The 13,943-nt window shown below is 42.1% G+C and overlaps 1 protein-coding gene across 4 annotated transcripts in view; it reads right to left on the bottom strand.

Moving 5' to 3' along the window:
* Window positions 1-13,943, bottom strand: part of MCF2L (MCF.2 cell line derived transforming sequence like) — a 345,945-nt gene that overhangs the window by 188,097 nt on the left and 143,905 nt on the right. Inside the window, exon 1 of one of the 4 annotated variants that reach the window (XM_040425199.1) lies at window positions 7,394-8,073. The exons of the other annotated variants lie outside the window; for them this stretch is intronic. Coding sequence (XP_040281133.1) covers window positions 7,394-7,544 — 151 coding nt within the window. The 5' untranslated portion in view covers window positions 7,545-8,073. Of the gene's footprint in view, window positions 1-7,393; window positions 8,074-13,943 lie in introns of those variants that run through there. 4 annotated transcript variants of the gene reach the window in all.

Below are 13,943 nucleotides of genomic sequence, written 5' to 3' on the forward strand. Positions count from 1 at the left end.
GCCAATCAGCAGCCAGCCAGCCCTGTGATGTCACAGCCCTATAAATAGCCTCAGCCATTTTGGATTCAGCCATTTTCCAGTGTACTTAGTGCAGGGAGAGACGTCAGCAGGCGCTAAGGACATTGGTAGAAAAGACTTTAAAACTTTTATTTTGCTGTAGATAAGATAAGGGAAAGGATAGGAAGGAATCATTCCACAGTATTGAAAAAAGAACAGGGTTCAGTAGGGGAGTTTACAGCCTGGGTAATAAGAACAATCCTAATACACCTTGCTGCACTGACTGAGGATCCAAATTGTTATTCTACAGCTCTGTAATTCCAGCAAACCGTTCTTGTTATTGGGGTGCAAGTGCTGTTTGGTACAGCCATTAACATGGTTTATTACAAGGAAATATTTCTACGTCTTATTTGCCCTTGTGCGGTGCAGTTATATGTTCTAAAGCCCCTTTTTGCGTGTGTTAGTGGCACAAAAAAAGTATTTGCCGTTGTGTGAAAAATTTACAGCCCTTTTTGGCGTTTATTAGTGGCAAAAAAATATATTTTCTTTGCCGTTCAGCGGTGCAGTTATATGTTCTAAAGCCCTTTTTGGCGTGTGTTAGTGGCTAAAAAAAATATATTATTTGCAGTTCAGCGGTGCAGTTATATAAAGATATTATGCAGTTACAGTATATAAAGAATTATGCAGTTATATAAAGAATCCTAAAGAATTATTAGGAACACCTGTTCTATTTCTCATTAATGCAATTATCTAGTCAACCAATCACATGGCAGTTGCTTCAATGCATTTAGGGGTGTGGTCCTGGTCAAGACAATCTCCTGAACTCCAAACTGAATGACAGAATGGGAAAGAAAGGTGATTTAAGCAATTTTGAGCGTGGCTGTCATTGGGCCACTCTGTGGTCTCCTCATACTGCTTCCACCTCACCACTATGTCATAGGGTCACTCTGTGGACTTCTCATGCTCTTCCCACCCTCCCCACTTCATGACTGGGCCACTATTTTGCCTTTCGGCCTGGCTGACATCATAATTTTTTTGCCCCTTCTTTTGATCTGTCAGAAGGAAGAAAAAATGGGACGCACAACGGATCCTGCCTATGTAACAGCTGTAAGGCATGCATGACATGGTAGCCAAAAGCAGGAGTGGGTACAAAACACAGAAGACATGCAAATATTCCATTCACGTGTCATCTCTGTTTTGGATCCACAGTTTTTTTTGGGCTTTAGCATTACTGATGGATTACTGACCAAATGCTGACCGAGTGAAGGCAGATGCTCCACATACAGGATCTGTTTTTTGGGGGTTATTGTTCTAATGGATCAGAGGAAGGGAAAAATAATCAGTGACGTCAACACAAACTTTCTGCTGACACCCACTCCACTCTGTCGGGGGAGGTCTACTTGTATAAGCGTTTAGTAGAACAGGTTCTGTTGAAATCTATGTGGAATCAGTGAATTGGTGTGAAAGGAGTGCACTCTTTCACGCTATAGTAGGATCTTGGGCCTCTGCACGGTTCTTTATACCTGGCGCTAACATTGACCTGTAAGGCTGAGTTCACACTTCACTTATTTGGTCAGTTTTGGCCCCGTAACTGCCCAAATAAGTGAAGTGTGCAGTCATTCTAAAAGCGACGCCTGTCATCTGCATGTCATACTGACTCACAGTATTGTTTCACTACCACAGCAGACTCCCTATGCGTGTTACTGCAAGGCACAGTTTTCTACACCACTATAAAGGCTCCTTGGGAATAGCCGTTTTTTAACGTGATTCGTCACAAATAAATTCGTATCGAACCAAATTTTTTCAGAGAATTCGGCGAAGTGGCCGAATCGAATTTTTAAGAAATTCGCTCATCTCTAGTTGCGGCTACACAGAGCTAGCTATAAATATACATTCAACTTTCATAAATCTTTAAAAGGCTATGGACACCACTGGGGCAATTTTGTGTAATTATGATTGGATTTTACTCATTTTGGGGCAAAAATTATTTCTTTAACCACCTCAGCCCCCCTAGCTTGAACACCCTTAATGAGCAGACCACTTTTTACAATTCTGCACTACACTACTTTCACGGTTTATTGCTCGGTCATGCAACTTACCACCCAAATGAATTTTACCTCCTTTTCTTCTCACTAATAGAGCTTTCATTTGGTGGTATTTCACTGCTGCTGACATTTTTACTTTTTTTGTTATTAATCGAAATTTACCGAAATTTTTGCAAAAAAATGACATTTTTCACTTTCAGTTGTAATTTTTTTTTTTTTAAAACTACATTTCTATATAAACTTTTCTCTAAATTAATTGTTCTACATGTTTTTATAAAAAAAAATGGTTTGGGTAAAAGTTATAGCGTTTACAAACTATGGTACAAAAATTTGAAATTTCCGCTTTTTGAAGCAGCTCTGACTTTCTGAGCACCTGTCATGTTTCCTGAGGTTCTACAATGCCCAGACAGTAGAAAAACCCCACAAATTACCCCATTTTGGAAAGTAGACACCCTAAGGTATTCGCTGATGGGCATAGTGAGTTCATAGAACTTTTTATTTTTTGTCACAAGTTAGCGGAAAATTATGATTTTTTTTTTTCCTTACAAAGTCTCATATTCCACTAACTTGTGACAAAAAATAAAAACTTCCATGAACTCACTATGCCCATCACGAAATACCTTGGGGTGTCTTCTTTCCAAAATGGGGTCACTTGTGGGGTAGTTATACTGCCCTAGCATTGTGGGGGCCCTAATGCGTGAGAAGTAGTTTGAAATCAAAATGTGTAAAAAATGCCCTGTGAAATCCTAAAGGTGCTCTTTGGAATGTGGGCCCCTTTGCCCACCTAGGCTGCAAAAAAGTGTCACACATGTGGTATCGCCATACTCAGAAGTCGGGGAATGTGTTTTGGGGTGTTTTTTTTACACATGCCCATGCTGGGTGAGATAAATATCTCTGTCAAATGACAACTTTGTATAAAAAAAATGGGAAAAGTTGTCTTTTAGAGAGATATTTCTCTCACCCAGCATGGGTATATGTAAAATGACACCCCAAAACACATTGCCCAACTTCTCCTGAGTACAGCGATACCACATGTGTGACACTTTTTTGCAGCCTAGGTGCGCAAAGGGGTCCAAATTCCTTTTAGGAGGGCATTTTTAGACATTTGGATTCCAGACTTCTTCTCACGCTTTAGGGCCCCTAAAATGCCAGGGCAGTATAAATACCCCACATGTGACCCCATTTTGGAAAGAAGACACCCCAAGGTATTCCGTGAGGGGCATGGCGAGTTCATAGAAGTTTTTTTTTTTGGCACAAGTTAGCGGAAATTGATTTTTTTTTATTATTTTTTTTCACAAAGTCTCCCTTTCCGCTAACTTGTGACAAAAAGTTCAGTCTTTCATGGACTCAATATGCCCCTCAGTGAATACCTTGGGGTGTCTTCTTTCCGAAATGGGGTCATTTGTGGGGTTTGTTTACTGTTCTGGCATTTTGGGCAATGCTAAATTGTGAGCAACCCTGTAAAGCCTAAAGGTACTTGTTGGACTTTTGGCCCCTTTACGCACCTAGGCTGAAAAAAAGTGTCACACATGTGGTATCGCCGTACTCAGGAGAAGTAGGGCAATGTGTTTTGGGGTGTATTTTTACATATACCCATGCTGGGTGAGAGAAATATCTCTGTAAATGACAACTTTTTAATTTTTTTTTATACAAAGTTGTCAATTTACAGAGATATTCCTCTCACCCAGCATGGGTATATGTAAAAATAAACCCCAAAACACATTGCCCTACTTCTCGTGAGTACGGCGATACCACATGTGTGACACTTTTTTGCAGCCTAGGTGCGCAAAGGGGCCCAAATTCCAATGAGAATCTTTACGATTTCACAGGGCATTTTTTACGCATTTGGATTCCAAACTACTTCTCACGCTTTAGGTCCCCTAAAATGCCAGGGCAGTATAAATACTCCACAAGTGACCCCATTTTGGAAAGAAGACACCCCAAGGTATTCTGTGAGGGGCATGGCGAGTTCCTAGAATTATTTTTTTTTGGCACAAGTTAGCGGAAAATGATTTTTTTTTTTTTTTTACTCTTACAAAGTCTAATATTCCACTAACTTGTGACAAAAAATTTAATTTTACATGAACTCGCCATGCCCCTCACGAAATACCTTGGGGTGTCTTCTTTCCGAAATGGGGTCACTTGTGGGGTATTTATACTGCCCTGGCATTTTAGGGGCCCTAAAGTGTGAGAAGAAGTCTGGAATATAAATGTCTAAAAAATTTTACGCATTTGGATTCCGTGAGGGGTATGGTGAGTTCATGTGAGATTTTATTTTTTGTCACAAGTTAGTGGAATATGAGACTTTGTAAGAAAAAACAAAAAAACTAAAAAAAACAATTTCCGCTAACTTGTGACAAAAAAAAAAAAATCTTCTGTGAACTCGCCATGCCCCTCAAAAGTGATCTTTTTATAGCGCCGCAGCGATTTTACAGTGTTTTTGCAGTGATCAGAAAAAAAAAAATCTGTCACTGCGGTGGGGCGGACTGAATGCAAGTGTGCGCACAAGATCAGGCCTGATCGGGCGAACACTGCGTTTTTTGTAGAGCCTATAGCAATTGCGGACAAGAAAAGGCATTTTCTATATGGTTCTGGCAATGTGCGGATCCGCAAAATGCGGAAAGCACATTGCCGGTGTCCGTGTTTTGCGGATCCGCGGTGTCCGTGTTTTGCGGATCCGTGGATCCGCAAAACACATACGGACGTCTGAATGGAGCCTTACAGGGGGGTGATCAATGACAGGGGGGTGATCAGGGAGTCTATATGGGGTGATCACCCCCCTGTAAGGCTCCATTCAGACGTCCGTATGTGTTTTGTGGATCCGCGGATCCGCAAAACACATACGGACGTCTGAATGGAGTCTTACAGGAGGGTGATCAGGGAGTCTATATGGGGTGATCACCCCCCTGTAAGGCTCCATTCAGATGTCCGTATGTGTTTTGCGGATCCGCAAAACACATACGGACGTCTGAATGGAGCCTTACAGGGGGGTGATCAATGACAGGGGGGTGATCAGTGACAGGGGGGTGATCAGGGAGTCTATATGGGGTGATCAGGGGTTAATAAGGGGTTAATAAGTGACAGGGGGGGGGGGTTTAGTGTAGTGGTGTTTGGTGCTACTTTACAGAGCTGCCTGTGTCCTCTGGTGGTCGATCCAAGCAAAAGGGACCACCAGAGGACCAGGTAGCAGGTATATTAGACGCCGTTATTAAAACAGCGTCTAATATACCTTTAAGGGGTTAAAAAAAAATCGGATCTACAGCCTGCCAGCGAATGATCGCCGCTGGCAGGCTGCAGATCCACTCGATTACCTGCAGTTCCTGTGAACGCGCGCGCCTGTGTGCGCGCGTTCACAGGAAATCTCGCGTCTCGCGAGATGACGCGTCGGCGCGTCCACTCGGAATAACAGGGCCGCCGCAAAGACGCAATCCTGCGTACGGCGGTCCTGTAGTGGTTAATAAAAAAAAACATCCAGCCGTTTCTGAGATACAAGGGTTAAAAATCTGTCTGTTTGCAAGTCTGTTTAATTTAAATCCCAGAATCTGATGGCTCATGTATGACTATTACCTCTGTTCTCCGGACCTCATAAACAAATATTTAAGCCATATTCTTATCAGTTTGATGCGAATTGAGCTATAACGAATGTTTATGAAGTCAGAAGATCAGAGACATGAACTACACATGAGCCATTGGATGATGGGATTCAAAGAAATAAAAAATAAAGATTATGACATGTTGCAAACAGACTGATTTATAACCCTTGTATCTCAGACTGAACATTTTTAATACAGATCAAATGATAAAAATATTTTTAGCCCGAAATGGGTAAAATGCAATTATAAAAAAAGGCATAGAAGGTTTGGTGGACATAGCCTTTAAGCCATGTGCAATTTGCTAAACATATAACATGGAAGCTACTAATAATACATGTAGCACATGCTCAAAAATCCAATAAGGAAATCCAAACTGAACTTATTGCTGTTCTGATTTTGGCATTTCTGCCTTTCACATACTTAGCAAACACTGGGCATGTGACCCAAATACTTTTTAAAACTTTCTAGTTGAATTCAACACATTTTAAAATATGCCAACCCTTATTCAAGTTTTCCTCTGGCTTGCCACTAAGTGGTCTACCAGGCTACACTGCTCTGATGAGCAGCCAATTATTAAGACAGAAGTGTTCCTTCCTGATAACTGCCTGCTCGTTAGTGGAGGTGAAGAGATGCATTTACATGCAGTGATCTCCTCCACTGTATAGGAATGAGCGATCACTACTGCCATGGCTCATCCTCATACTGAATCATTGCTCCTGGGAATGTTGTTCACACAGCACAATATGCTGCCCAGAAATTATTATTACTTATTTGAAAGTGCCACTAATTCCATGGCGCAGTACATCAAGAGGGGGTTACATATATGTAATATAAAAAATACAAATACAATAAACAAGAAACTATTAACTGACTGATACAGAGGGTGAGAGGACCCTGCCTGCAAGAGCTTACAATCTACAAGGGAAGGGGAAAGAACAGTAGGTGAGGGTATAGGCTGCTCATGTGTCTATGTAGTGGCAGCATGCTTATTGCAGGTGGTAGGGTTTCCTGAAGAGGTGGGTTTTCAGGTTGCTTTTGAAGGCTTGGATGTTGGGAGGAGAGTCTGATGTACTGAGGTAACAAGTTCTAGAGTATGGGGGTTGTACGTGAGAAGTTTTGTAGTCGATTGTGTGAAGAAATGATGACTGAGGTGTCTGCGTGAATTCAGCTGATGAAAAAGCATTTTGCTTGTCCATTGGATGATTTGCGGCACCTTTTACACAAGCAGATTCCTGGGAACGAGCATTTGTAGGAATGTTTGTTCCCGATAATCTGACCAACAATTGGACATTCTAATACTAAATAGTTCTGCAGATCCCATACACCAAATCTTTGTTGTTTGTCACAATAATGTCACCAAAACCCCTCAGTGAATCTATGATTCAAGGAGATGTGTGTTTGGCTCTAAGCTGAGGAAAAGTACCTACAAAACCTATGTAAGCTGCTGTCAATCAACAAAGGTGGAGTCCTTAATGATACACACTTCAAATCACATGCTAATTCTAAGTATCTTTATGTCATAAAACACTAATGATACTAATGACTACTGCAAAAACTACACAATAAGCTCAATTACAATCCAATGTCAACAATATCAGCTCAGGAAGTAGGCTATCAATGTTGCCATGGCATTGGCAATGCTGACACCGAAGGCAACAACACAAGCTTTGATGCAAGGCTACACATACACCATTACTTAAGAGTTCCTGGATACACTATAGTTTTATTGCAAGATTCACCGGGAAAGTATTAGCTCACCAGAAGTAGCTTGATTAAAGTTGGTTCTCCACCCTCTCCTGGGAAGTAACCGGCGCATGGTAGAAGACACACTGCGATGTAACTGTGTGACCCTGGATGAAATCCTAGGGCCATGGCCTTCACTCCTCTCTCTTAATCTATGCAACGACATGTTTCTTGGATTAAAAGGTCACGCTATTGTGAAGCGAAGGCTTTAGGATCAATCTCTTTCCCAGCACATAAGAAAACCAAGGTGATGAAACAAGCTGTAGAAAAAGAATTCCACTCTCTGGTATAAAAATTCACTCCTCTCAAGATATCAAATCCATAATGTTCCAAAGAAGACTAAGTGGTTTCACCTTCATTGGCAAAATATATTTAAAAAATCCATTGTGAAGAGAATTTACAATATTTCCTGACACGTTTTTGCTTCCAGGTGTCTTCCTCATTTAAGGAACTAGGGTGCACTGTAATCCTAAAAGGACTTGTAGGTGCCTGATACAGGGAACTCTTTGCAAATACCAAGCAGTCTGAGGTCCAGCATTCATACTTCTCCTTAGTGTAACATCATTGTTCCTCTCCTATGACATAATCTAAAGTAATTCCACGAGGAGAGAAAAACTCAGAGGTCCACACAATCTTCAGATAAACTATCTGCAGAAACAACCACTTCTGCTCAACGTCTAGATGTATTTTGCAAGATACTGTGAAAGGGGGGAAAGTAAATGTAAAAAAAAGTTCCCCAACAGCTTCCAGAACACAGCAACGCCTGAAAGGAAGGGAGGGAAATGATTCTCCGCTCACAAGGAAGACGACTAGTGCTGCCCTGGTTTGTTTTAGGACAGACAAAGGGGAAAAATGAATGTTTCTGATTTGCTTGGCAAGAGAAGCTATTTCCACTGTGGTGTGCAGCCATGTCCTGCACAATGAGGGGTCTAATTAAAAACACTGCACTCCAGCGATACAGTGAGGCTGTAACATGGCCAGAAGAATGAACTGGTTAACAGGTCTTCACTGAAGACACCTGCCTAATCCCACCAGAGCCTATTACAAATGACACTCCATTTCCTAGGTGACAGGGTTACAGAAATAGACCTGTTTATCACATTAGCAGGCAGTGGAAAAAGACAATTAGAGAAAGTGATCAAGCCGATGTGATACGGACAGCACACATATCCATTGACTTTAATGTGTGTATTCACACATCGGTGGTTTTCCACAGAAACATGCCTCCTTTTTGTCTGTGATTACAGATCCCTCACACACATTATAGTCTGTAATAGGTCCGTGAAAACCATCAATTTTCAGCCTAGCAGTGCCCATGGAATACGGATGACGCCAAAAAAGGGACACACAGACCAAACATGAATTCTTTAGGTATGAAGCACTATCACAGGCACGGACTTGTAAATGAGGCCTATAGGCATGTTCAAAGTTTGAGAACATAAAACGAAAATTGGCAGAGTTCCTGCTGGAAATCGGCAGCAGAAATAAAATGCACCAAATGGTGCATTTTTTGGTGTGGATTTTGTTGTAGAAATGCTGCCGATTTCGCATCATAAATTGACATGCTGCAGATTTCAAATCCGCACCGTAGGTCAATTTCTGCTGTGGATTTTTTCTTCAGCGTGTGGATGGGGGTCATTTATCAAAGACCGTTTTTTTTTATGACGGTCTTTGATAGCCCCTGTGCTGCTGGAGGAAGCGCCTATTTTATGACGAGTAAAAACTACTCCAGGTGTAAACGTTACAAAATTTGCTGAGGCCAATGTCCCGGCCTCCACCATTATTCCCAAGTGGTGAGCACAGCGTAAAAACTCCCATACAACAAAATATTGTCGCACCAGCGCTTAAAAAGTTGCAAAAGGCGGGTTTTCAACTATTTTACGCAAATAAAAGGCATAGCACTGATAGTAAATGACCCCCATTCACTTTGGTACTATAAAACGTTGCGTATTTTCTGCGTAAAATTCTGCAACAGAAAATATACAGAATTCCAGCAAGGTACGAACATACCCTTAGGGTGCTTTTCGTGGGTTTTTTTTACAACGTTTTTGACATAGAAATCTGGAGTGAATGATAAAAGGAGAGAAAGTATCCTTTTTTAAACTTTTATTAAATTTGTTTTAAATCCACTCCTGGTCTTGGCTTCAAAAACTGCATAAAAAACCTGAAAGTGTGACTTTACCCAAAGTATACCCACAGTACCAAACGTTTCATATATTTCACGTATACAGATATATGTGTGTTCTGCTGAAGCTAAACACTCAGGCCGCCTGCCAAGGGATAAAAAAAAAAAAAAGGAAAAATGTTCCTAATGTTCTCAAAATGCAGCTAAATTGTGGGTGACCCAGAAAGCCCTTAAGAGAAAGACATTCCTCAGACCTGAAGTCATGACTAGTAAGATAAATACACTACTGACTGTACATTTTATGTTCATCATATATACCATACCCTGAAGTACTATGAACTAGGTTGATAGGAGTAATTTCATTTAATAACCATAGTCTCTTCCACGAGGATACATGGATCACATAAGACAGAAGTGGAAGAGGTTAAAGAGGTTCTGCAGCAGCTTACTACGGTAATGCACAGTACTTTGGTGGACATATTTTCTATAATGTAACAAACCTCAGCAGCTCGCCTCGCTCACAAAGAGCTTTTCATTAAATGGAGAATTTACAGTCACTTGGAAGAAATGTTCTGAGGTCCATCACTTCAGTGTCTAGACAATCTGAACTCATTCAGCAGAATAAGGACACGATTTCATAATCACAAGCATTTACTGTACTTAGGTATGGTTTAGGAAATGAGGTTGGGGAGGAGTGGTGCCATTCATATACTGCACCAAAAACATGGGGAAATGCAGTTATCGAGTGGTCTTATGCAATGCTTCTGCCATCATACAGCAAGCAATTTCAAATATTAAAAACCAAAGCTGCAGAAAATAGAAGATGGCAGGTTAAATGAATCACCTTGGCTGAAATTGCCTGCCATTTCATTAGCGTTAACTCATTATTTGCTCTCTACATTAGCAGGACCAATGTAGGACTTAGCACTACCACCACATAAGAAAGAAGGAAAGGGGAGAAACTCGGCTGACTTGCAAGGAGTAGTGAAAAGGAAATATGAAACATGGCACTGGCTGTGAGAGGATGGCATGTTTCTCAGTCAAACTTAGCTATAGGCTTTTAGAAAGAAGTATCTTTTCATAAGCATGCATATGGGGTGGGGGTCATAAGGAAATCTAAAATATAAGAAAATTCACGTTTACCACCTTAGATAGACACGTTACATAACGATGTCTCAAACAATTTGCAGAATACAGGTTAAATTCTGAAGGACATTGACCCTGCAGGAGTCAATGGTCACAAACCCACAGACTATAGGAATGACTTCACCAGTATGGGTCATGGCCAAAGTAACTAGCTACCATGCAGAATCCCTGAGGGTAAAAGCTACCCCCTTAACCCAGGCTGTGATTTATGGTCAACTGCACTAACCAGGGACCACTGGTGTCCACACAGGTTTTCTATGGATTTCATTGCCACCTTCAGACAGTGGCCAGGAGTCATTTGGGCAGGCTGAGTTTACAATTCAGTTATTTCCATCAGTTATTGTGAGCCAAAACCAGTAGTGAAGCCTAAAGATAAAGTATAAAGTATAAGGGTAAGATCTGCACCTGTTCTGTGTTTTTGACCCACACCAAGGTTTGGCTCCCAATAACTAATGGAAATAACTGATAACAGAAGTGTGAAGCTGAGCCTAAGCTACGAAAAGGCAATGGCGCTCACAGGAGCTCCGGTGCCATCTCAAAACAGCTGATTGGCGTGGGTCCCAGGTGTCTGATCTTCACCAATCAAGATATATTGATGACCTATCCAAAGGATAGGTAATCAGTATAAACATCTCGAAAAAAACTTTTAATGGTCTAGGTGATAAATCTTGGTGAGGCTTATCACAATTTCAATCAAAGTTTAATCCTAAATATTCTCTTTAAGGCTGCTTGTGCAGGCCGGCTTTGGGGTGTTTCCAACGCTACGCTGGGTCACCCAGACATCGTTGCTGCTCTCTGGAAGTGATGGTAAGGCGTGGTGCACCCCAATGGGAAATAAGTCCAGAGAGTCAGGGTTTGCAGTAAACCAGTGTGCTTCTTTACTGGGGAAACTCAAGTGCAAAACAATACAGGCAAGGCTCTGAGCTGGCTTCTCCAGTCTTATTCCTGGCAGAAGATGGTTTCATGCTAAGGAAAGGCCTGAGCTAGCTGCCCCTCTTTCTCCGAGAAGGCTGGTACCCTGGCCAAAGGCTGATGGCCTAGGGTCTATGGCTTAGTCATCAAGCTGGTTCCCTGGTCAATAGACTGGTAACCCAGTGTCTATGGCTCAGTATCCTCATCACAGCATCTTCATCTGGTCACTCATGCAGTCCGGTATAGTCTCGTCTACTTAACACTTGTCCCTATCTGCAGACAACTAGAGGCTCTGACTGCTCTCCTTATGTACAGTTGCTAGCTGAACTAGAACCTTCTAGTGGGAGGGGTGAAGTGGAGAAGCATAGCGTAAACAGAAACATTGTTATAATTGTGATCTGTCACAGACTTGTACAGATTTTCAATGCAAGTCTATGGAAATGACTAAGCAGTTTTTACAGTAGGGCTGCAGCTAACGATTATTTGAATAATCTATTAGTTGTCGATAATTTCATCGATTGGGAAAAAACACCAAAATGACAAAAAAAGGGGTTTATATTATTTCACTTGAAAAGTTATGTTCAAAGGCCATATTAAAACAAATTGTGTATGGCACTGTTATGGGGGATCTGTGAATGGCACTGTTATGGAGGGGATCTGTGGATGGCGCTGTTATGGAGGGGATCTGTGGATGGTGCTGTTATGGAGGGGATCTGTGGATGGCGCTGTTATGGGGGATCTGTGGATGGCACTATTATGGGGGTAATCTGTGGATGGCACTATTATGGGGGGGGGTCTATGGATGGCACTATTATGGGGGGGGGTCTATGGATGGCACTGTTATGGAGGGGATCTGTGGATGGCACTGTTATGGGAGGGGGATCTGTGGGTGGCACTGTTATGGAGGGGATCTGTGGATGGCACTGTTATAGGGAGGGGGATTTTTGGATGGCACTGTTATGGGGAGGGTGATCTGTGCACTGTTATGGTGAGGGGGATTTATGGATGGCACTGTTATGGGGAGGGGGACCTGTGGAAGACCATGCTATGGGGATCTATGGATGACACTATATAGCATCTTATACTATATGTGTCTTCCACAGATCTTCCCCATAGCAGTGTCATCCACAGATCCCCTCCCCATAACAGTGTCATCCACAGATCCCCCTCCCCATAACAGTGCCATACACAGATCCCCTCCATAACAGTGCCATCCACAGATTCTCCTCCCCATAACAGTGCCATCCACAGATCCCCCTCGTCATAACAGCCCCGGCCCCGCCGCTCACAGCAGTATTCCTTGACAGACAGTAACTTTTACTTTAAATCACTGCATCTTTATTACCTTACAATGAAGCTCCAGTAACAGGCAGAGCGGGCGGCGGCGTAACGTCACTTACTCACATGATGCGCCTGCTCCGCCCACTTTATGAATGAAGCAGGCGGAACATGCGTGTCACGTCAGTAAGTGACGTTACGCCGCCGCCCACTCTGCCTGTTACTGGAGCTTTATTGTAAGGTAATAAAGATGCTGTGATTTAAAGTTCAAGGACCTGCAGGCATAGCTCCTGACCGCCCGCTCCCGCCCGCATAGCAACGAATCGGCCGATTATTAGATAACGTTGATCAATTGTTACAGCCCTATTTTACAGACATGAACAACATAGCTTAACCAGATAGTCAGAAGGTTCATGTTTATGTTTCCAAAACTTTGCACAGGTCCCAAAGTTTCTCAATATTAGCTGACTGTGCATTCACCCTTTCCACAGGGCAGTACAATAACAGTGTGAATGATATAATACAATAAACGTATAAAATGCAGGTCAACAATATACGTGCACACAACAGCATAAATCAAAGTGCAATAGGGGCAAGTGTCCACAAGCCAAAGTACCCTTGCTCCAGGGCACTATACTTGTACACAATCAGGTTTTCACAAGTAGGTTTGAAGCTAAAACCAGGTGTGGATTCTAAAAATACGATAAGCAGAATATGCCCTTTAAACTCTATGATCCACACCTGGTTTTAGCTTCAAAACTGCATCTGAAAACCTGATCAAAACCTGACCGTCTATGGGCAGCATAAATCACAAACATGACATTTTAACTATGTATCAAGTGTTAGGCCCCTTTCACACAGGCGTTGCGGGAAAATGTGCGGGTGCGTTGCGGGAACACCCGCGATTTTTCCGAGCGAGTGCAAAACATTGTAATGCGTTTTGCACTCGCGTGAGAAAAATCACGCATGTTTGGTACCCAAACCCGAACTTCTTCACAGAAGTTCGGGCTTGGGATCGGTGTTCTGTAGATTGTATTATTTCCCCTTATAACATGGTTATAAGGGAAAATAATAGCATTCTGAATACAGAATGCATAGTAAAAT

Source organism: Bufo bufo, chromosome 3 (genome assembly GCF_905171765.1).
Source record: "Bufo bufo chromosome 3, aBufBuf1.1, whole genome shotgun sequence".
NCBI classification, from domain to species: Eukaryota; Metazoa; Chordata; class Amphibia; order Anura; family Bufonidae; genus Bufo; species Bufo bufo.